General features: G+C 48.1%; 10 protein-coding genes across 10 annotated transcripts; 6 read left to right on the top strand and 4 right to left on the bottom strand.

Moving 5' to 3' along the window:
• Positions 1-9: 9 nt before the first annotated feature.
• SPPG_00512 (uncharacterized protein) lies at positions 10-2,006 on the top strand. Its single transcript, XM_016748836.1, has 4 exons — positions 10-1,101; positions 1,166-1,294; positions 1,371-1,469; positions 1,524-2,006. The coding sequence occupies exons 1-4, from the start codon at positions 114-116 to the stop codon at positions 1,850-1,852; spliced, it is 1,545 nt and encodes a 514-aa protein (XP_016612848.1). The 5' UTR covers positions 10-113; the 3' UTR covers positions 1,853-2,006.
• On the bottom strand, positions 1,929-6,217 carry SPPG_00511 (uncharacterized protein). The gene is made up of 11 exons (XM_016748835.1): positions 5,743-6,217; positions 5,548-5,676; positions 5,405-5,489; positions 4,976-5,335; positions 4,667-4,912; positions 4,528-4,573; positions 3,486-4,443; positions 3,019-3,427; positions 2,739-2,957; positions 2,452-2,680; positions 1,929-2,369 (listed from the first exon to the last, which is right to left on the bottom strand). The coding sequence occupies exons 1-11, from the start codon at positions 5,857-5,859 to the stop codon at positions 2,078-2,080; spliced, it is 3,090 nt and encodes a 1,029-aa protein (XP_016612847.1). The 5' UTR covers positions 5,860-6,217; the 3' UTR covers positions 1,929-2,077.
• An 11-nt stretch (positions 6,218-6,228) lies between these two features.
• SPPG_00510 (DNA-directed RNA polymerase II subunit RPB4) lies at positions 6,229-8,191 on the top strand. Its single transcript, XM_016748834.1, has 7 exons — positions 6,229-6,497; positions 6,603-6,705; positions 6,808-6,885; positions 6,966-7,061; positions 7,126-7,830; positions 7,898-8,072; positions 8,141-8,191. The coding sequence occupies exons 1-5, from the start codon at positions 6,320-6,322 to the stop codon at positions 7,211-7,213; spliced, it is 543 nt and encodes a 180-aa protein (XP_016612846.1). The 5' UTR covers positions 6,229-6,319; the 3' UTR covers positions 7,214-7,830; positions 7,898-8,072; positions 8,141-8,191.
• On the bottom strand, positions 6,968-9,553 carry SPPG_00509 (CDP-diacylglycerol--glycerol-3-phosphate 3-phosphatidyltransferase). The gene is made up of 7 exons (XM_016748833.1): positions 9,053-9,553; positions 8,890-8,961; positions 8,561-8,835; positions 7,952-8,498; positions 7,731-7,890; positions 7,527-7,675; positions 6,968-7,449 (listed from the first exon to the last, which is right to left on the bottom strand). The coding sequence occupies exons 1-7, from the start codon at positions 9,410-9,412 to the stop codon at positions 7,330-7,332; spliced, it is 1,683 nt and encodes a 560-aa protein (XP_016612845.1). The 5' UTR covers positions 9,413-9,553; the 3' UTR covers positions 6,968-7,329.
• SPPG_08853 (uncharacterized protein) lies at positions 9,515-11,311 on the top strand. The gene is made up of 5 exons (XM_016756993.1): positions 9,515-9,821; positions 9,880-10,081; positions 10,148-10,179; positions 10,239-10,342; positions 10,403-11,311. The coding sequence occupies exons 1-5, from the start codon at positions 9,540-9,542 to the stop codon at positions 11,208-11,210; spliced, it is 1,428 nt and encodes a 475-aa protein (XP_016612844.1). The 5' UTR covers positions 9,515-9,539; the 3' UTR covers positions 11,211-11,311.
• Positions 11,312-11,457: 146 nt separating this feature from the next.
• Positions 11,458-13,255, top strand: SPPG_00506 (2,3-bisphosphoglycerate-independent phosphoglycerate mutase; the record flags this gene model as incomplete). Its single annotated transcript, XM_016748832.1, has 5 exons — positions 11,458-11,700; positions 11,784-12,398; positions 12,460-12,801; positions 12,861-13,047; positions 13,113-13,255. The coding sequence occupies 5 exons, from the start codon at positions 11,458-11,460 to the stop codon at positions 13,253-13,255; spliced, it is 1,530 nt and encodes a 509-aa protein (XP_016612843.1).
• A 284-nt stretch (positions 13,256-13,539) lies between these two features.
• SPPG_00505 (uncharacterized protein) lies at positions 13,540-14,016 on the top strand (the record flags this gene model as incomplete). The annotated part of the gene is made up of 1 exon (XM_016748831.1): positions 13,540-14,016. The coding sequence occupies one exon, from the start codon at positions 13,540-13,542 to the stop codon at positions 14,014-14,016; it is 477 nt and encodes a 158-aa protein (XP_016612842.1).
• A 319-nt stretch (positions 14,017-14,335) lies between these two features.
• Positions 14,336-15,693, bottom strand: SPPG_00504 (V-type ATPase, C subunit). The gene is made up of 4 exons (XM_016748830.1): positions 15,212-15,693; positions 15,050-15,127; positions 14,860-14,981; positions 14,336-14,784 (listed from the first exon to the last, which is right to left on the bottom strand). Exons 1-4 carry the CDS (start codon positions 15,622-15,624, stop codon positions 14,555-14,557), a joined length of 843 nt encoding a protein of 280 aa, XP_016612841.1. The 5' UTR covers positions 15,625-15,693; the 3' UTR covers positions 14,336-14,554.
• Positions 15,694-15,823: 130 nt separating this feature from the next.
• SPPG_00503 (cytosolic Fe-S cluster assembly factor NBP35) lies at positions 15,824-17,214 on the top strand. The gene is made up of 6 exons (XM_016748829.1): positions 15,824-15,940; positions 16,005-16,204; positions 16,273-16,465; positions 16,533-16,901; positions 16,960-17,043; positions 17,104-17,214. The coding sequence occupies exons 1-6, from the start codon at positions 15,862-15,864 to the stop codon at positions 17,133-17,135; spliced, it is 957 nt and encodes a 318-aa protein (XP_016612840.1). The 5' UTR covers positions 15,824-15,861; the 3' UTR covers positions 17,136-17,214.
• On the bottom strand, positions 17,140-19,125 carry SPPG_00502 (uncharacterized protein). Its single transcript, XM_016748828.1, has 7 exons — positions 18,948-19,125; positions 18,763-18,882; positions 18,499-18,703; positions 18,359-18,434; positions 18,159-18,296; positions 17,904-18,096; positions 17,140-17,839 (listed from the first exon to the last, which is right to left on the bottom strand). The coding sequence occupies exons 1-7, from the start codon at positions 19,043-19,045 to the stop codon at positions 17,641-17,643; spliced, it is 1,029 nt and encodes a 342-aa protein (XP_016612839.1). The 5' UTR covers positions 19,046-19,125; the 3' UTR covers positions 17,140-17,640.
• Positions 19,126-19,154: the final 29 nt, after the last annotated feature.

The following is a 19,154-nucleotide window of genomic DNA, read 5'->3' as shown; positions in this document are numbered from 1 at the left end:
TTTCGACAGCCCGAGAGGGCACTACGCAAGGAATCGTTCCTTGTAGTCTTTAAACGCCTTTTTGGTAGCTTTTTGTAAAATATCTGCGATTTTCTTTTGTAGTTAGAAACCGTATGGGGTTTCTTCCTGGACATTCCCTCGGTCGTCCGTCCGCCTTTGGAACAAACACAACAACCAACACAAGCCTTCCGTCAAGACAGCCATCCACTGCTTCCAGTCGTGAAAATGCTCGCTACCAACTGTCTTTTGCCACACCGCGTCTACCTCCCGCCCCACCGCCCCCATCAACTCCGTTACGTCGGCACGGATCGGACCTCAGCATCGCGTATTCGCTCGGCTCACACTATAATACCCCATTAAAAGAAGCCATGGCTTCATGGGAGGAAGACCTGGCCTTGGCTGAGACTCAGACGAATTCTGGAACCTTAAAGTCAGCAATGGCACCGAGTTTGGCTGGCAGTACATTAGTCGAGGAAAGGGTACGAGTTACATCCATCTCAGCCGGGACAAGTGCAACCAGATATCCGAAGACGCTAAGGGATGAAAACCGTGTAGCTGGTTTGGCAAACCGTGCTCCTTCGCGTTCAGCCCGTGACATTGCAGAGAACGTTCGACACTCTCGATTGTCTGTTCCCGAACCAGGTCAATTACCGTTGTTCCCAAGCTGGTCTGGATCTGGATCGTCCGGTACTGTTTTGAATGAAGCAACATCAGCTGCCTTGGGCATCACAAAGCGTGGTCCTTCCATGCAGAAGTCCCCGGACTCTGACATTGAAATAGGTATACCTTCCATCAATCGTCCATCCGAAAGCGTCACGGCCGTCACCACGCAGCTCGACGAGCCTATCCACAATGAGTCTACAGCGGAATTATTGCAAGAAATGTCCGAAGCCAAATCTCGTCGCCGAAAGCGTTGGTGGTTCTGCCCGCTGATGACGATCGGAATCTTGTGTGGGGGGGTTATCGTGACTGGGATAGTCCTGATCATATTAGATCGATTGGGCGTAGTGCCATGGCAGGTGGTTAAGAGCAACATTGTGAGTGCTGCCCAGGCTGTGGGATCGTGGTTTCAGCGTAATTTCTCGCCCAAGCTATCCACTGGTAGGAATTGTGCGACTGTTGTTGAGAATCGTGCTTCAGTACTTATCCGATCATCATTTTCTAGCGGGGGTCGTCATTGTGGCTGTTACTTCAGCGACTGTTGCCATTGCATGTGTTACATACAGCATTGTTCTATTACGCCGTCGACGCAGACGACACCGCAAAGTCTCTGGGCCTCCTGCGATGGGCTCAGGTAAATCAATGTTCAGTTCTCTCACTAACGACTTCTTCCACTGTGACGATTACTGACGCGGATCCATTTCGTCCAGCACGGCGCAAGAAGTCAATCCACCACTTCAATGAATTTCTTGGACATACCCCGTCAAATCATCTTCCCATGGCCCGAAGTCCTTCCTCAGCGTCATTAGGTAGGCTCATTTATTTTAGTATGCTTTCAGACCCACTTACGAGCGTGTACACAGGCATAGTCCACTACAACTGCGACTTTCTCCTTCCATCCACCCTGCCGGCTGACGCTATACCAGACACTGCGACGTTAGCCGCTTCCGCTGCAGAGCCCACACAAACGGACCATGGCAACAACACTGGAGAACAAAGTGTGGATCGGGGCCATGGAAGTCGGGGAGGGAGTGCACATGAAAGATATAAAGGAGGAGGGGGTACTGTGGTCCAGGTGTTGCCCCCTGAGGCAGTCGTCCGCCGTGTGCCGACTTTGACTTATTCTGCTGCTGGGGTGGAAGCAAGTCTAGTGGCGGCAAGGATCGCTGAAGGTCGTCGAAAGGCCTCCTAATTCACACCGTGAATTACTGAATTAGGATTGGAAGGAGTGGCAAAACTTCTATTGGATCTTTTATCTTTTGGAGCCCCGAGGAGTGTGTATTTCTGTTGTACGGCTTATTATATGTCACGCAATACGATGGGGCAGCCAGGTATATAATATTGAGATTAATATGAGGGCATATAGCTCCTTACTTTTCGTCGGATTTTCAATGTATACGCAATTAGAGTACAAGTGCTAGTTGTCAGTCCTTTCAGTATTCTCGTTCATTTCACCCCAATACTTCGGAGCGTCGAACACATGATACCGATGACCCCTTACTCCATCTCCCCAGAATGCCTCAGGGAATCTTTGTCCCTCCGGAATACGAGCATCATCATCCTCATCAACTACAGTCAAAGGCCGCGGCCCACCTTCAGGCGGGAGCACGAATTTCCCAACCTGGATCTCGGTATCGGTTATACCGCCGTGACTTATACGTGCATATCCAACTCGCTCTAAGCCGCGGTAGAAAATATACTGGCACCATCTGCAATTCCGTGCGGGATATAGTGAGCAAAGAGGAGAATACATTAGCGAGCACCGCCTGAAGCCAGGAGGCCCACTCATACCTATCCCAATCCGTTTCATCAATATCCTCGACCCGTCCTTTTCCCACCAAGGTGTGGTACAGTTCGTGTTGATGTCCTGGGTCTGTTACGACGTATCCTAGGAACACGAACGGATTCTGGCTATTGTTCATAATGCCAGCAAGAGTCTGTGTCTGTAGTTGTCTGTCTAACCAGTCTTCTTCTTGTCCATTGTGAGATACGCTCACGTCAACCTCCGTCCCATATACGTCTGTCACAAAACCTGGTCATTTCCTCGGCCACTTGGGAGAAGATAGAATCATACCTACCGAGAGTGGCATGGATGGCACATGCGAGCTCACCGACTGGGGAAGGGAGAAGATGGTGCGTTGATCGAATGATTGGAAATTTGGATAGCATTGAGCAGCCCCATGTGTGTTTGGTCGGTCCGGGGCCGTAATCCGCGTACATGCCAAGTGTCTCGCTCAGATACTGGGTAAGATCTCTATTACCCATAATAATGCGATAGGTATCGGATTCTAGCAGACCTAAAACAAGATTAAAAATTAATCATTCTCATTGACAGTAGGGAACACCCAAGATCCGTACCTATGACATCCAGTTCTAGTTCTCGAATGACCTCGGCCATCCGCTGATGACTACTCCACATTTCGTTATCCAATCCGAAATGAACAGTCCAAATCCCCATAGTTGCTAGTTTCTCCTCCGGATGATAGGGTTTGGGTTCCTTCCGAACAGACATGCGCGCCCCTACTGAAGCAGCTAGGAGCAGATATGATATAGCTAATGTCAAGGCAGCCCGATCGTACTCATGCCTGACGGTCTTGTGTACGCTCACTGGTGCCTCCCGCTTTTCGGCGGACGAAAGAGTTGAGCGAGCCGATCGTAGGCCGACAAAAAGAAGGAATTGCATGACAATAAGAAGATAATGCGTTCGTTCGCGAGCGTAGACTCCGCCAGGAACAAATGCATACGCAACAACCCAAACATGCGCAAGCTAGTCATGAAAGGCTTTGGTCAATAAACTCAGTAGGTTTCAACTTTCTTGACATTACCTGCAATATATCATAGACAAATGTGGCTAGTAGCAGCGTTCGACCAGCGGGGAAATATGGTAATTGATTGATCAAGGAAGGTGCAATGGAGCATATGTAGGTCGCAAAGATCAGGCCTCCACCAAAACCAATGTATCTGCCTTCCGTAGACCATTGTGGTAAGAAGTACAATGCCATTACTCCGGTCGATCCGAGAAGCCACCAGCCCGTATTAGTGGCAACATTGACATTTTTGGATATCAATAATCCGATACCCATTTGTAAAAGAACGATCACACCCCCGAACAATGGATCCATTCCAGGATTTGGATAACCGTCGGTAGCCCATCTGCAGATGATACCTGAATCTGTCAGCATGCTATGAAGAGCAAAAAGTAATGCACCGAAGCCCACGGCCGCAGCTGCCCAGTGTCCCGTGGCGCGCGCTTCTTTGACACCTTGCTTTGCAGCAATTTTCTCTTCCGGCGTTGTGATTGATGCAACTTTGCTCTTTGATTCCAGCAGCGGTCGTAGCAGCACTTGTAGTGAAGCAAGCACTGCTAGTCCAAGACCCAGCTCGTTCAATCCACCGTTTTCCGGGCGCATGATTGACCAAACCGGATTATTCGAAAATCCGTACACTTTCGCGACATTACTCAACAGAAGACCAAGCATGAAAGGAAGGCACTTGCTCCAGCTGCGTGATTGAACTCTTTCGGATGAGATACCGTCGGCATCAACAAAGGAAGATCCCCACACGAGGAACGAGAACCCTACGCCAGTTCCGACGCAAATAAGCCTGTGTAGAGGTTCGGGAAATCGGTACGATAGGAGGCCAACGAGAGAGAGGAGGTGGAAAATGCCGGGCATACAGTGAACTGCGCGGCGAATAAAGGGTACGCCAAGTACTGCGGGGGATAATGTTGTGAAGAGGAATGCTTCAAATCCCGAAATTCCCATGTTCCACAAAGGAAAGTACCTGTTCAATAGCGGAAACTGATAAGCAGAGAATCCTTGACTGAAGCAGCAAAGAAAATTGGCTGAATAACTGAACCAATCATACCATATGGTGAGACCCAGGGAGGTTGTCATTGACCAAAAGACGAATCCTTTTTAATCAGTATATTCAAACGTAAGTGACATAGAGTTCATAATTAACTAATCCTGACGTTGATGCACGCCCGTTCCAACGGCTAACCCACCCAAATAGGTGTCTGCAACATGACTGGACAAAGTTGATAGGGTGCTTTGTTCGATGACGATCTGAGGTCGACTCATGGTTTCCAATGATGGTTCTTGCTTGATTCGAGTGTACCCGGCAGGCCCGCTATTTGAGGATGGCTGGACCAGTTGTATAGATATATCTTTCACATCCAACGCGGTGGCGAAATCGAAGCCCACATCAAATAATATGACGCTCCATTCAAATAAAGCATATATAGAGTAGGCTAGTGCCAACGCATTCAAATCTCTGGATTGTGAATTCTGTTGCTACAAGACAGGTGACTTACCTCCAGGAATACGGTCTACTTTATGTTTAACGAACCAATAAACCAAGAATGGTACCAAACCGAGAAAACCGATAATGCATCCAAGGCGCAGCTTCCATCCCGTTTGCTTGCCAAATTTTGATGATCTCCAGGACAGCCACGTCAATCCAATCATATAGAATAATCCGGCAACTAGGTAAGTGATCATGAAAATGTCATGCCAATCGTGTTGGTCGGTCGAAGTGATATAAACCCAACCACCACAGCTGAGTGTACGAATGAGACCGAAGAGCAAAGTCAGACGGGCAACAAAGCGTGAGCCCGTAGACATGCTCACGTCATGAACCAGGTAATTTATCGCAAGAAGCAGGAATCGCGGACCTGTTGATCCGTTGGATGTTGGATGTTGAGGCCATTTACATTCACGTGCACACTCATGTCTGAACCCACCAGCAGCCATAGCGATGAGAATTTGGAATATGTTTCGAGCAGGGTACCAATCTCCAGTCACCGCCGACACACTCGGAAACCATTCCTAGACCGTCCATCAAAATGTTGCGTTCAACTCAACGCTATTCCGCTCTTGACCATACCTCAGGCCAGCCTGCAACCTCATTTTTCAGAACATTGTGCCACCGAGTGTGAGAGCAAACAGCTAGCGCAGCTGCAAAGGCTGCATAGCCAAGTACCGTATGCAAATATGGCACAACAGTTGCGGGAATCTATACCGGTTTTATTCAAGCTTTGTTCTCTCCACGACGAGCTGCTGCAAAGGCAAAGAAACGTACCGTAACCCCGCCAGGTCGCTGTAGTTTTTTGTGGAGATCTATACCCGAATCGGCAGGAGACTTGGAGTCCGCTGAACCGTTACCCTTGACCCGCTGGCGAAGATCTGGCCCGTTCATCGTGCACGGTCAGGAAAGTAGATGAGATGGAGGCTGTGGAAGAGATGTGCCGAGCAGCTGCGCCACAGACGCGCGCATGGCCGATTCAAAGGCAAGTTGAAGCAACGACGAGCAACTCTTCCGTCAAGAACAGTAATAAGGATTGCAATAAGAATACCCTCTGCACAGATGGATATATCACAGGTTGTGGGGACCATTTCCTTCAATCGCTTGCCATCATTCATCACGGCTGCACAGTTAATGTCCTCTCGATGATATCTCAAACAACAAAAGCAAGGATCTCCGCACAATCTAGCTGCTTAACATTTGGCGTATCTCCCTCATGTGAATCTTTGGGCATTTTGCGCTGGCATCACGCAACCCTGACCTGCATTGCATGTTTGAATTGCTGACCGAGAGTCCGAGACTCGTCAAGATGTAGTATCACGTGATTTGTTGTCACGAAAGCCACTTGCGATCCATGTCGGTCCCAACCCGAGTCGAGACAGTCAACCTGCAAAAGCACTTTGAGAAGATGCCAACGTCACAATCAGAAGCCATTCCGAGCATCTATCCGGCTCCTCGCCGTCTAGCACCCTCACGGGGCGCCCGTCGCGACACCGAAGATCTCGACTCTGCCACAGGAAAACTTGGTGCTGGTCTGTAGTGTTTGCTGCAGCCCATACATCTGAAATAGATGCCTGCCAGCCTTTACAACCACTCTTCCAGTGATATGTCGTCCTCTGCTGACTATTTCAGTCCAGACTTTCAAGGTGTGGACTGTCTGCTGATACCGGAAGTGAAGCTTTTGCTTGATATGCACAAGCGACGGCGAATGCAATCTGGAATAGAACGACCTTCCAACGAGTTCAGTGTCTGCACATTGTGATTTGTCTGAGGCTGCTCTGTGTAGCCTGAAGAGATGTACTGATGCGTGTCTCGGCTTTTTCTATTCATCACGAACAACAGAGTTTTTGAAAAAACCCTCGAGTACTGCTCAAGATTCACAGCGTTTTCTAACCCAAACACGGTGCGCCATATAAAATCGTGAGTTTGATTGCTTGTCCCACACAATCTACGGAATATCATTTAAATCTGGCCCCATTGTTGGATGACCGGACACGCAGAACAATAGATAGTTCACAATACGAACCATTCGAAATTGGGCTTATGGGGAATCTCGGGATAGAGTCAGTGGAGGAAGCAAGGTCGCTTATCCCAAGGTAATGTCTGTTCTTCGCTGAGTGAAAGTACGATCACGAAAAAGTAATGTTGCTATCTTGAAAGTCTGAATCGAGAAACGTTGGACGACAATACAATCCATAGCACTTTGAATGACCTGCAAAATCTAAAGAAATATCAAGCGGCTGGTTGAACCTAGGTAGCGCAGTTCCGTCGATGTACTAATGACTGCCAATGCTACGGAGGTAACGCCTGTATATAATGTATAGAAACAAGGGCGCGTTGAGTATTATCGGAGAAAGTCTTAAATTATAGCATGGTCCGAATCATGCGCGTGGCTACGACGACTCCGAGCGGCACTCTTCTGTCACCGTGAGTAAGTTCATCTTGTTTCACAGGTCGTGAATGTGCATAAAGGTGATCGATGTTCTGTATAAAACGGAAATTTGACATTAAACCAATATTTTTGGGACAACACCCTGCAAAAAGATAGCCAGAAAACTAACCAGCTGCAATCGTCGTCTAAGATCTTCATTAACTGTAGCTATCACAGCTTGTGCTTCCACATCTCGGAATAATGATCGGTATCCAAAATTTGACGAGCCAATAACTGTCACCAACGGTGAGGACTCGCCAGGAGGCGTGCACCAAAGTCCTGTTGCTAATTTGTTAGTTACGAGTTTTTACAATGGGTGCGACTCCACAAATACCTTTAGCGTGAAAGGTCCAACCTTTCCTCTTCCACTCATGCACAATCAAACTCTCACCCCTCCCCAACCGCTGTGCCCGTTCTAAGAGTTTTGTTTCTAGGTACGTGTATGCCGCTGGTAGATATCGAGAGACTCCCTTCGAACCAAAAAACCCGTTTGCCTACCAGTGATGTGACTCAATATAAGCTCAAAATAGACCCGCGTATGCTGTATTTTTGTACCTCTGGGGATGCTGTCAATATACGATAGAGAGCTGAGGATCCTAATATCGGGCGTAGTAGAGTTTCGGGAAAGTTTAAATAGCCAGAGCTCAAGTGCACTGTCCAACGGCCTTCTTTTTCTGTAAGTTTCTGGCAGTCCATGATTTTCAAAAGCCGGTCGAGTACAGATTCTTCCTGATGAACCCCAAGCTGTCCCATTTGAATCATCGGCATTACGATTGTGTCGGTTGTCGCCCGCCGCTCAACCAGCTGTTCCCTCAATTCGCTAGTCTTCTCATGCCATCTTTTGCAGAAAGAGTGCATATCTGATGATGCTACTCGTTTCAATTTGGGACGGTCTACCCTTCCTCCAGTTAAGGATGCTGGTGGAGGAAGAAGATTCACTGCAATGGATGTCGCAGTGGTCACTTTTCCCGGAACGAGGGAATACGAGAAGCGGCTGACTGTTCGGACCAAGTCTGCATAAAAGTCGCTTATGGACGCGGTACTTCGAAATAGGACATAGCGATCCTGACGATCCACAAAATAATCGGTATTGAGATTGGCCCTGATGAGGTGAAGTCAGCCGGATGAAGCAACCTCTCGCGTGTACAGTCTTCGTGGGCCTACCCGCTCAGTAGCACGTCATCATCAAATATATATATCTTCATATGTTGCAAGCCAAAGCCTTCGATGAATCTTGGTGGAACCAAGCGCTTCAAAAGCGATCCAACTGCGGGTGTATGATATAATGATATCTTCACCCGCTCTGGATATGCTTGAACTAAAGGCGACAGTAACGATACGCTACTATCTTTTGGTCCACGTGTACCCCGGAAGTAGTCGAGGAGAATGTGTACTTCTAAGTCTTTATTTTTAGTCAACGCTGTTTTAAGAGCGTCCCTCTTAGGTAGGAGTTAACCATGGTTCTGTAATAGTTCAACCGTGTTATGACATACCACACGACCTTCACCGGCGCCAAGATACAAAGAGGCTAGCACAATACGTCGCTTGGCGGTCGATATTCCGCGCTACAGAGATGCAGATTAGAGGTTCAGATCCATTCTTTGCAAATATTTTTTGAGGACTAATCTGTCGGCAGATTTTCCTACCTTTCCCTACCTCAATCGCTCCATAAAAGTCTTGCGGCTCATCCAAGATAGTGACATTGCCCGGGTTGCACGGGAAAACGGGTGTAATTTCGTAGATGGGTGAAAACCACGCCAATCGCTGAAGGGGTGCTGAAGGGGAGATTGTGCCAGGGCGGAGTTTTTGTCGTGATGCAGTGCATGAATGGACAAACTTCATATGGTGATGCTGCACAAGGCGTGGAGATCTGCTACCGCCAATGTGTCGAATGACATTATCGCATGTTACGTGTGGAAAACGGGGAAAGAATGGAAAGGTCGCATTCTGCATTGGAAACTTGAGACGTTGGCGAGGTGCAGAAAGGACGGTACGTAACGGTACCAGTACCGTCATCGTCGCAATGATCTTTTGTTCTTGAGGTTGGAGGTGGTGGATTGTCAATGACTTGAATGAGTCATATCTCGATGGCACAGCAGGTCTGATCCATCGGAAATCGCTAGTTGGTGTGTGGAGGGATGAAATGACGACCGAGAGCGGAGTGGAAATTCGCCTTTTTGAAGGCGACTTGGGTCGCGCTGCGGTTGCGACAAAGTCGTTCAATGTGGGCGATGTTGTTATGGTGGACTTGCCGGTCTTGGCTGTGGCCGATAGCCCGTTATCAAACCCTTTGAGCCGGCGCATCCGGGACGTCCTTCAATTAGTCGCGGATGAAAATCCCAACGCAGTTATCCCTGTGGATTTACAGGCCAATATATTGGCAGAATACTCCCATATCTCTCAAGACAAAAGAAACATGATCAGCGTATGGATGGGTTGAGCCATAGCGCCAAAGAAAACTGGGATTGATGCAATTTGATTAGACAAATTTCGCTGCTCCGCCAATCGACGCCGGCCATGGGATAGTGGAAATCCTCGGTTCACTGGCATCATCAGCCCAGCAGAATGTCGAGGAGCTAGGGCGTTTCTCCATCAAGGAGCTCCACCACGTGCTATTAGTAATGGCTACCAATGCTCACGAATACATTGAAAATGGTCAACTATATGTCGGGTTATATGACCAAGGTTTGATTCTCGTATTATAAATGGCTTGAATCCGAGCATCGAGCCTTAACATGCTTGAAATCAAAGGGTCCAAACTTGCACATTCGTGCTCTCCCAAGGTAGAAAATATGCTGCAGAATTCTCTGATTCTAAGAATACTTATTTCTCATGGCACAAGACAGTATATATCGGAAATGGATCTGAGTTAAGGCACTATGCTTTGAAAGAGATAAAACCGGGCGACCTTATCACGACAAATTATGCTATTAGCGATGATATTCGGTGCGCGTTTGTTTATCTTTGGTTGGTTTGAAGCTGGGAATAATTTATCAATGTTTGCAGCGTTTGCTGGCCGACGCATTTACGTCAAGCAAAGCTTTTGGCGACCAAGTTCTTTCGCTGCGAGTGCGAGCGATGCATTGCCCCCGACGATTGTAGAAAGTTGGTATGCCCGAAGTGCAAGGTGGCCAGCGTTATCCTTTATCCAGTGTATGAAAAGGGAGGCGATTTCCATCCATGGCGTTGTAGCTCTTGTCAAGCTAGCTTTTCAAATGCTGACATGCCGCTCAAAACGGAAGCCCAACTTGAGAAAGCCGTACTGGAAGCCACGACAATTTTTGATGGATATGAGACCACAATGTTTGACAAGGGGTTCTTAAAGATGGATGTTATCCGTAGGACGGCAACAGAAGCGCTAGGTCCTGCTCATTGGATTTCCAACTGGGTGAAAGGGTTTCTCTGTGTTCAAATGGCGTCCCGTGGAAACCAGAGGAAGGCCGGCCAACTAGCAATGGAATGGCTGGTTTGGTCAGCCGAGCATGTGAGGCCGCATTATCCTCACATTCATGCGAGACATTTGGCCTCCATTGGACCCTATTGTGTGCGAGCGGGACTGGCCAAAGGCTTGTATGAGCTTTATTGCAAAATCGTGCCGTGGGTGCGGGCCGAATTTATGGGAAGTGAGGAAGTTGTCCAGCGATTAAATTCTCTGGTAGCTGGAGCGGATCAAGAAGACCAAAATAGGACCGGTGCGGTTGTGAATGACTGGCTTCCTGCAGAGATCACAACGAAGGCGACTGTTACAAACAAACATGAAGCCACACCGGCAACAAGTGGCAGAAAGAAGAACAAGAGACGGGGTCGCAAATAGAGTTTAGATAATGTACATATGATGCTTATTTAATCCATCGGTATACTTTTCCACAACGCCTGTCGTGCGTTATAATCGATTGCGAAATATGCACTTCCTGAAGAGTTTGTTTATATCTGGTCGCTTACGTGAATCCCGTGATGACACAATCGATCCCGCATTATCCCGTTGTCCTGGCCCAAAGAAGGTCGTCTCCATCCCCACAACCATCTCTGGGCTTCTGCTGACACTACCAGACTCTGCTACCATGACAAAACCTTCCACCAACACTTGTCTCATTGTTATCGATGGTTGGGGTATTTCCCCCGAGGCTGACCCCAAGGGAGACGCTATCCGGAACGCGGACACCCCAGTCATGACAGACTTGCAGAAGAGGTATCCTACGACTGAGCTCGACGCGCACGGTTTGGCAGTTGGGTTGCCCGACGGTTTGATGGGAAACTCTGAGGTCGGTCACCTGAACATTGGCGCAGGTCGAATCGTGTACCAGGTATGTGCGCATTCCTATTCTGTGTGAAAAGTCGGATACTAGGCCGCCCTATTGAAGGATGTTAACTGTGGCTTTCTGATTAGGACATTGTTCGAATTGATCTTTCCATCAAGAATAAAACATTGGCTCAACAGCCTGCACTCGTCGATGCCTTCAAGTCGGCCAAAGAAGGCAATGGGCGCCTTCACCTATTGGGTCTCATTTCTGACGGAGGGGTCCATTCCCATATTAGACATCTTTTCGAGCTCTTGGAGGCAGCGAAGGATTATGGTGTTCCCAAGACTTTCGTCCACTTCTTTGGCGATGGGCGGGATACGGCTCCCCGATCCGCTGACAAGTATCTTCAAGAATTGCTAGACTTTATGAAGAAGATCGGATACGGCTCTGTCGCCACTATTGTTGGACGCTACTATGCCATGGACCGTGATAAGCGATGGGAACGCATCAAGGTTGCTTACGAGGGTCTAGTACAGGGAGTTGGAGAGAAGACGGATGACCCGTTGAAGACTGTCAAAGAACGCTACTCCAAAGACGAGACGGACGAGTTCTTGAAACCCATCATTGTTGAAGAAGATGGACGGGTTCAAGACAATGATACCCTTATCTTCTTCAACTACCGTAGTGACCGTATGCGGGAGATCACCCAAGCATTTGGCATTGAGACACCGTTTGAGACCGCCAAGAAGCCAAAGCACATTGTAAGTGAATTGCATTCAGGTGTTCAGGATGTGGGCTAAAATTAAGTATCCTCGATACTAGTCCATTACCACCATGACCCAATACAAAGCCGATTACCCTTTTCCCGTCATTTTCCCTCCACAAAAGATGACCAATGTTTTGGCGGAATGGTTGGCTCAACATGACATTCCCCAGAGCCACATTGCCGAGACTGAAAAGTATGCCCACGTGACGTTCTTCTTTAACGGAGGCACAGAAGCACAGTACAAGAGAGAAGATCGCGAGATGATTGCGTCTCCAAAGGTGCAAACCTACGACAAAAAGCCGGAGATGAGTGCAATCGAGGTGGCGCAAAAGGTAGCGGAAACGGTCGAAACGAAAAAGTATCCCTTCGTAATGTGCAACTTTGCCCCTCCAGACATGGTGAGCGCTACTGTTTGGTAGCTACATCTGAACAGTCCGCTTACTGGTATGCTACGCAGGTTGGACACACTGGTGTGTACGAAGCTGCCATCAAGGGCGTGGAAGCAACCGACAAGGGAATTGGAATTATATATGAAGCGTGCAAACGCGCTGGATATACACTCTTCATTACAGCTGACCACGGAAATGCCGAAAAGATGTTTGGAGATAATGGACAGCCACACACGGCTCACACTACCGCCCGAGGTCAGTACCATAATTATGAACAGGCGCGATGCAGCAGCTGCTAAAATGGCCCTTTTTCGTTCTAGTTCCATTCATCATGACATCCACCACCCGCAAATTCATTCCGTCTAAAATCGGCGCATTGGCGGATGTTGCTCCGACAATCTTGGAGGTGATGGATCTGCCTATTCCAGAAGAAATGTCGGGGCAGTCTCTGCTAGCCAAGTAGATCATAGTAGAGTAGAGGAGCGGGATATGCAAGCCATCATATGTACAAGTGGGCTGGTAGATCAGGCCATCATTGTAGAGCATTTACATACACTTCATGATTTTTATCATTCACCTTGCAGTGGGAATTTTAAGGAATGTACTATACGTCCATCATCAACCGAAATAGCTCAATGATTGGGTAATCCATCACGGGCGGGACTGTCATTTGTTGCCATGGTTGCGTGCGAAATCCCGATGACATCCTCCTGTTCGCAGGTTTCTTTTTCAGAACACACAGTAACCATGGTTGAGCTCACAGAAGTGCACACCGAAACACATGTACTGGCGACAGAAGACGCTCTGATTGCTACCCTGGAAGAGGACGACAATGACTCTCAATACGAAGATGAAGATGGTGACGAGCTCTTGTCCGAGGACGATATTGAAGACTTGGAGATCGACGACGAAGATGACATCCAAGACGAATCCCTCCTTGAGCGTATATCCGCCTTGGTGGATGTCGTTCCACCCTCAACCAGACGAAGCATTGTTCGCTCCGTAAAGAATGTCACGAGCGCAACGTGGGGTGCTGCTCAGTGGGTTGGTAGCGCCGCATGGGTTCTGGCCACTGCCGCCATGCTTGTGGGGTTACCGGTTGCATTGGAATTGGAGAGGGAACAGTTTGTGTTCCAGCAGGAAGCTCAAGTACGGGCTCAGCAGCAACAGGCTCAGCAGGCAAGTGGAAAAGTGAAACTTTCAAATATCAGGTTCATTGACTGACCAATATTGCTTTGATCTTGAATAGATGGTTCAACCTGGTCTTGGCGTTCCTGGAGTTCCAGGCGCTCCCCAAATTCCCGGATTGCCAGCTCCTAAGGCCTAAAAGCGTACATAGTTGAACGGTTTATTTACAGTTATGTAGCTTGCTAAGTGCCGCCGCGCGGGGAAAGACTCGCTACTGGAGGTTTGACACACACCACAACCATGTCGCAGTACAACAGCAGTGGGTACATGTAGCATGGAATCCCGCGATGCTTCGTTTACCCGTGGGGGGCCATAGTGGGGAGAACAAATGTACATTATTTCAGTTAATTATACCGGCAATTTATCTTTCGTCACTGTTCGCATAAGAAGTTCTATTGCATGAGATCTACAGTGGGGTTCGCATCCGGTCAAAAAAGCACCCCGTTGGCCGTATATCACAATATGAAAATCGTATTGGTCAGAGATCTTTGTTTACAAGAAACGCCGCCAAGGAAGCTGAATCTCTAAATCCCGTTTCCCAGCCTATCTAACTTTTCTTATCAGAGATGTCAACTCATCCTTGCTGGACATCAAATTCGCGGACTTTCGAGGTCATCAGCAGTCCAATGATCAAACCAAAAAGGCCGATGATGGAACCGAAAATCTCAATCACGAGGACTTTGACAAACAGCTGGGGATCGGAGGCGTCTGCAATGGCGCAAGTCGATCCTGTGATTCCAACAGCGATGCCGCAGAAGAGGTTTGCAAAGCCAACTGTGAGACCTGCCCAAAACAAAGCATAACCTGAGTAGAGAGATAAAAGCATCGTTAAATCAAAATGTTTAACTTCGACGGTCAACAGTAATGGCAAGGAAGCACCTGAATAGTAAGCAGATCTCGACCATGTTTCACCAGCAGCCAGTGCGGCATCATTCAATTTAGAGGAAAAGACAATTGCAATGATGAGACCGTAAATAGCAACGACCTCGCAGAAAATGATGCTGTGTACGGGATGATCAATACCTTCGAACAGGGCCAAATGCACATACTTCAACATAGCAAAACACACCTGATAAGATTCTTCGTTCGAATACGAGGAGCTCTGACAGCAGCACCGAGAAGACTGGAGCCCGTGGTGTAAATTCCCCTAACAATCCGAACATTTAGTCAGTGTCCATTCCTTCACCACCTCCTATAGCGGTTGCTCGACGCGTCGCTCCTTTCAACTCACCAGGCAGCACCAACAACACTGAGTCCAGCAGTCAATGACGTGCCCAGTAGCGCCCACATATAAGGTGACGTCTCGGTCAAGAACCTGCCGACGTTAAACTGCTCGCCGTTGCCAGTAAAAATTAAATTTAGGAAGACCACTAGGGCCACCAAGCTCGCACCGTAGGTGATGTAAGCCTGTTTTGAGTAGTACATGTCGAATACGGTGACTTCAGGAGGAGGTGGAGGTATTGGTTCAGGATCTTCTATGGGTGGAGGATCAAAACGGTCTGCGCGATGGCGTCGCGGGAAGGATGGTGCGGACGAAGAGCTAAAACGCGATTGGAACGATGAAGTAGGCAGAAGAGGATATGTGTCGTCGTCGTAATCTTCAGTAGGTGCACTTGTATAAAGTCCCCTTCCTCTCCTCAACATGTGCTAGTGGCAGACAGGATGAAAACTGCCCATTAACCTGCGGTCGCGGACAGTTTTTGCAAAGACGAGGTCAAAACCAAATAGGATGGCCAGTCGGAGGCATGCAAGTTACCAGCCACGTCGCCACCGCCTAAAGTCATGTGATATGTGGCAGAGCATCGGAGATTGCTTTGAAATGAGCGAACAACTTCTTTGCTACATTTACTTTAACGAAGATCACCATTGTATCTTACAAGTATGGCTCCTCGGAATGAAGACGTACCCGAAAATGCTCCCGAGCACTGCCCGGGAACAGGCAGCGATCAGGCCGGCAAAGGTAGGTGTTTTAGCGGCGACACTGATCATCTGTGAACCGGAATTGAATGGGCGTTGTTTTTAAGCTGCCTCATGCGCCGGATGTCCAAATCAGGCAGCTTGCGCTACTGGACCCAAAGGACCTGATCCAGCTATTCCCTTGATTAATGAGCGAATGTCGTCAGTCAAGCACAAGGTGCTGGTTTTGTCGGGAAAGGGCGGAGTGGGCAAAAGTACCTTCACAACAAACTTGGCGTTTGCTCTATCTATGGACGAATCAATTCAGGTGTGTTTGTCACTCACAGTGTTCGTGCTGTTAGGAAGGGCAATATTGACGTAGTTGGTGGTACGCAGGTCGGTATTATGGACATTGATATCACAGGTCCATCCATGCCACGCATGACCGGTCTGGATGGAGAAACGATACACCAAAGCAATTCAGGATGGTCGCCAGTATACGTCAGCGACAATTTGGGTGTTATGTCGGTCGGATTTATGTTAGAAAACCCCGACGATGCTGTCATATGGAGGGGACCAAAAAAGAACGGTACGAATGTTTACTCAAGCAGACTACGACTACGGAATCTTATATCTCAACTGGTATTTGCCCTTAGGCATTATTAAGCAGTTCTTAAAAGATGTCGATTGGGGACAATTGGACTTCCTTGTTGTGGACACCCCGCCTGGGACATCCGATGAGCATCTCTCAGCCGTGCAATATCTCAAAGAAGCGGGTATTGACGGAGCGGTTATCATCACAACACCACAAGAAATGTCTCTTCAGGATGTACGCAAGGAGATCAACTTCTGCAAAAAGACCAAGATTCCAATCATCGGTGTTGTGGAAAATATGAGCGGGTTCGTATGCCCGGGATGTAAGAAGGAGTCGGTCATTTTTGCACCCAACACCGGGGGTGCTAGGCGCATGGCAGAGGAAGTTGGTGTGCCATTTTTGGGCTCGATTCCTTTGGATCCACGAATTGGTATGATTCATGGGACTGTTAAAACATAGGATTGATGACTAATGCTGTGTTATTGCAGGAAAATCTTGCGATTTGGGAGAATCCTTTTTGGATCTATACCCGGACTCCCCTGCCCACACGGCGTATCTCAGCGTAATAGAGAGTAAGTCATTGTAGCTGTGGCTCATGATGAATACACTACTAAAACACTGCACTTTAATAGAAATTAAGGCATATGTAGCAGCGCAGGCATGATTGTAGCTATTTCGCCAGTTACTTGTAGATAGTGATATTGTATAGATTCATTGTTATATGACATGATTTTGCATTTGGATTTGTATGCGGCATTATATGCGTATCTATGCTGGAAAATGTTAATCCTAATCGGAGGACGGCTGTCGATTATGGTTAATGCGTGTTTATGAAGGCAGCCCCATTGAATCATCCATTGAATCATCCGTGAAAACTTCACAGAAGAGACGAGCAGGCGACATCAAAATATTCGGTGATCATATCGGAAGCCCAAGCTCCACCGAGTCGCGTCCAAATTAGTGACGAGATTATATCCATCAACGGAGTGTCAAGTCAGATGCATGGCGCGTGAGAAGTAGCGGGGCCGATTCAAATTCTCCGTATCTCGCGACAGGCGTACACCATATCTTGAACGGAAGGAGAGCTGACCAATTTCCAGGGAGGCCCTAATGCAAACTAGCTGCCCACGTTCCAAGAGAGGAGACCCATTCTTGGCCCACCAACAATTTCAGTAAATCTGCCAAAGTGTCACGTTCCCATCTTTTGATCCAGCGGCAAACATATTCGGCGGCGCCACTTCTTCAGAATTCGTTTCACTTCCAACGTGTGATGATCCCGCTTCCGAAAATGCAAGACATGAGACACCTTGCCGGTGTCCGCGAAGAATTGCGAGCGGCTTAAATTTCTTTGCATTGTATATTCTAATTCTGGGGTAGGGGGGTAAGCAACGGAAGAAGACTGGGCACAGTTGATGACGCGAATATGTCGTACTTTGAGTCCCAGCCTCCAGTTGCTACAATCTTTCCATCTGGCCGTATGCGCACCACTGCTATACCTCGGGTCGGGACAGTGAGATGCCGAGTGGTCTGTTCGGGATCTGATATAGGGAAGAACTGGGAGATTTTGGTTTCGGCTCCACCTGAAAAGCCGATCGAGCCGTCTGGAAGGACATCTAACGAAAGGACTGAGGGAAGCCAAGTTTTGATTCCTGGACCAATAAATGCTCTTCCACATGTATTAAAGTACCTGGCTCTTCGTGTACTTTGTGTCTCCACACCAGGCCTTTGGATTCGATATCCCATATTATTATGGTTCCGCTTTCGTAACCTGCTGCAAGGCAGAGCCCAGTTGGACCCTCAAAGAACTTGAGGCACATGCACAAGCCTAGGATATTCAGACTATACCACAAGACGTTGAAAGACATAAAAACAAACAGCACAACATACCTGTGTCTTTTGATGCATTTGGGACGCTTAGACCCTGGAGTGTGTATGTCTTGGTCGACAAGTTGTAAATGTCAATCTAGGGAGACGCTCTGGTCAATTATACAGATGTGAAGCCATATCAAAGCCAAGCCCGAGCCCACCTCCGCATTTTCTCCCAGACCTGGCAACGCAAGGAGAGTTTGCTCGGCGCCTCCTTCTCTGTCCGCTGGTTGTTTCCAAAGAGAAACCCCACAAAAATTCAGAGAGTTGACCAGGAGGGTGAATTCCGGCTTTTGTGGGCTTGACGAGGCTTTATCTGACGGATCGCACAAGGACCAGATATGAAGCTGATCGTCACGGCCGTGACTTTGGGATTTTCAGCCATAGCGGAAAGCCAGACTTTTCACCAATCACAGAGGAGCTACCTTAGCAAATTGTCGCCGGCTACAGAGTGAATGGCCAAGATCCCTGATGTATGCGCACGCCATCGTCGTATGGGACGCCGAGTAAGTACTGACCAAAGTATTATGTGACCTTCCTGGTCGCTACCACCATCCATAGCATCGGTAAGTGTTCAACCTTCAGCAAACTTATGAAATTGGCTGCTCACCCTGAAGCCAAGATTGTGTTGTTCCTTATGAAAACGACAGCCGTAACGTCCGCTTCATGTGCTCGTAGCACGAATACAGGATCAGGAGGTGCAGCCATTTGGTTGTGACATGCCTATATAGCGTTGTCTAGCCACTAGGAATCTTTTGCAAGACGTCTGGATCGTTGACCAAAAAGAACGCGCTCGGACAACCGGACAAGAACCGAT

The sequence above is a fragment of the Spizellomyces punctatus genome (assembly GCF_000182565.1).
Source record: "Spizellomyces punctatus DAOM BR117 chromosome Unknown supercont1.1, whole genome shotgun sequence".
NCBI lineage: Eukaryota > Fungi > Chytridiomycota > Chytridiomycetes > Spizellomycetales > Spizellomycetaceae > Spizellomyces > Spizellomyces punctatus.
Note: the sequence above shows the minus strand (reverse complement) of the source record. Positions and strands in the feature narration are given on the sequence as shown.

Coding starts and splice junctions, on each gene's coding strand:
- SPPG_00504 (XM_016748830.1), bottom strand. CDS start 15,624: ATGTTGAGGAGAGGAAGGGGACTTTATACAAGTGCACCTACTGAAGAT. Junction 15,128..15,211: donor AGTGTTGTTGGTGCTGCCTG/GTGAGTTGAAAG, acceptor TCGGATTGTTAG/GGGAATTTACACCACGGGCT. Junction 14,982..15,049: donor CGAACGAAGAATCTTATCAG/GTGTGTTTTGCT, acceptor TCCCGTACACAG/CATCATTTTCTGCGAGGTCG.
- SPPG_00502 (XM_016748828.1), bottom strand. CDS start 19,045: ATGGCTGCACCTCCTGATCCTGTATTCGTGCTACGAGCACATGAAGCG. Junction 18,704..18,762: donor GCCGGCGACAATTTGCTAAG/GTAGCTCCTCTG, acceptor AAAATCCCAAAG/TCACGGCCGTGACGATCAGC. Junction 18,297..18,358: donor AAATGCATCAAAAGACACAG/GTATGTTGTGCT, acceptor TGAATATCCTAG/GCTTGTGCATGTGCCTCAAG.
- SPPG_00503 (XM_016748829.1), top strand. CDS start 15,862: ATGGCTCCTCGGAATGAAGACGTACCCGAAAATGCTCCCGAGCACTGC. Junction 15,941..16,004: donor CAGCGATCAGGCCGGCAAAG/GTAGGTGTTTTA, acceptor GTTGTTTTTAAG/CTGCCTCATGCGCCGGATGT. Junction 16,205..16,272: donor CTATGGACGAATCAATTCAG/GTGTGTTTGTCA, acceptor GGTGGTACGCAG/GTCGGTATTATGGACATTGA.
- SPPG_00509 (XM_016748833.1), bottom strand. CDS start 9,412: ATGACGGTACTGGTACCGTTACGTACCGTCCTTTCTGCACCTCGCCAA. Junction 8,962..9,052: donor ACTTTTATGGAGCGATTGAG/GTAGGGAAAGGT, acceptor GCATCTCTGTAG/CGCGGAATATCGACCGCCAA. Junction 7,450..7,526: donor TTAGACGACGATTGCAGCTG/GTTAGTTTTCTG, acceptor CGTTTTATACAG/AACATCGATCACCTTTATGC.
- SPPG_00512 (XM_016748836.1), top strand. CDS start 114: ATGGGGTTTCTTCCTGGACATTCCCTCGGTCGTCCGTCCGCCTTTGGA. Junction 1,102..1,165: donor CTCGCCCAAGCTATCCACTG/GTAGGAATTGTG, acceptor ATCATTTTCTAG/CGGGGGTCGTCATTGTGGCT. Junction 1,295..1,370: donor GCCTCCTGCGATGGGCTCAG/GTAAATCAATGT, acceptor CATTTCGTCCAG/CACGGCGCAAGAAGTCAATC.
- SPPG_00510 (XM_016748834.1), top strand. CDS start 6,320: ATGTCGGTCCCAACCCGAGTCGAGACAGTCAACCTGCAAAAGCACTTT. Junction 6,706..6,807: donor ATAGAACGACCTTCCAACGA/GTTCAGTGTCTG, acceptor CACGAACAACAG/AGTTTTTGAAAAAACCCTCG. Junction 7,062..7,125: donor GCAAGGTCGCTTATCCCAAG/GTAATGTCTGTT, acceptor CTATCTTGAAAG/TCTGAATCGAGAAACGTTGG.
- SPPG_08853 (XM_016756993.1), top strand. CDS start 9,540: ATGACGACCGAGAGCGGAGTGGAAATTCGCCTTTTTGAAGGCGACTTG. Junction 10,082..10,147: donor TGTCGGGTTATATGACCAAG/GTTTGATTCTCG, acceptor TTGAAATCAAAG/GGTCCAAACTTGCACATTCG. Junction 10,180..10,238: donor CACATTCGTGCTCTCCCAAG/GTAGAAAATATG, acceptor TCATGGCACAAG/ACAGTATATATCGGAAATGG.
- SPPG_00511 (XM_016748835.1), bottom strand. CDS start 5,859: ATGAACGGGCCAGATCTTCGCCAGCGGGTCAAGGGTAACGGTTCAGCG. Junction 5,677..5,742: donor AGCGACCTGGCGGGGTTACG/GTACGTTTCTTT, acceptor AAACCGGTATAG/ATTCCCGCAACTGTTGTGCC. Junction 2,370..2,451: donor GATGAAACGGATTGGGATAG/GTATGAGTGGGC, acceptor ACGGAATTGCAG/ATGGTGCCAGTATATTTTCT.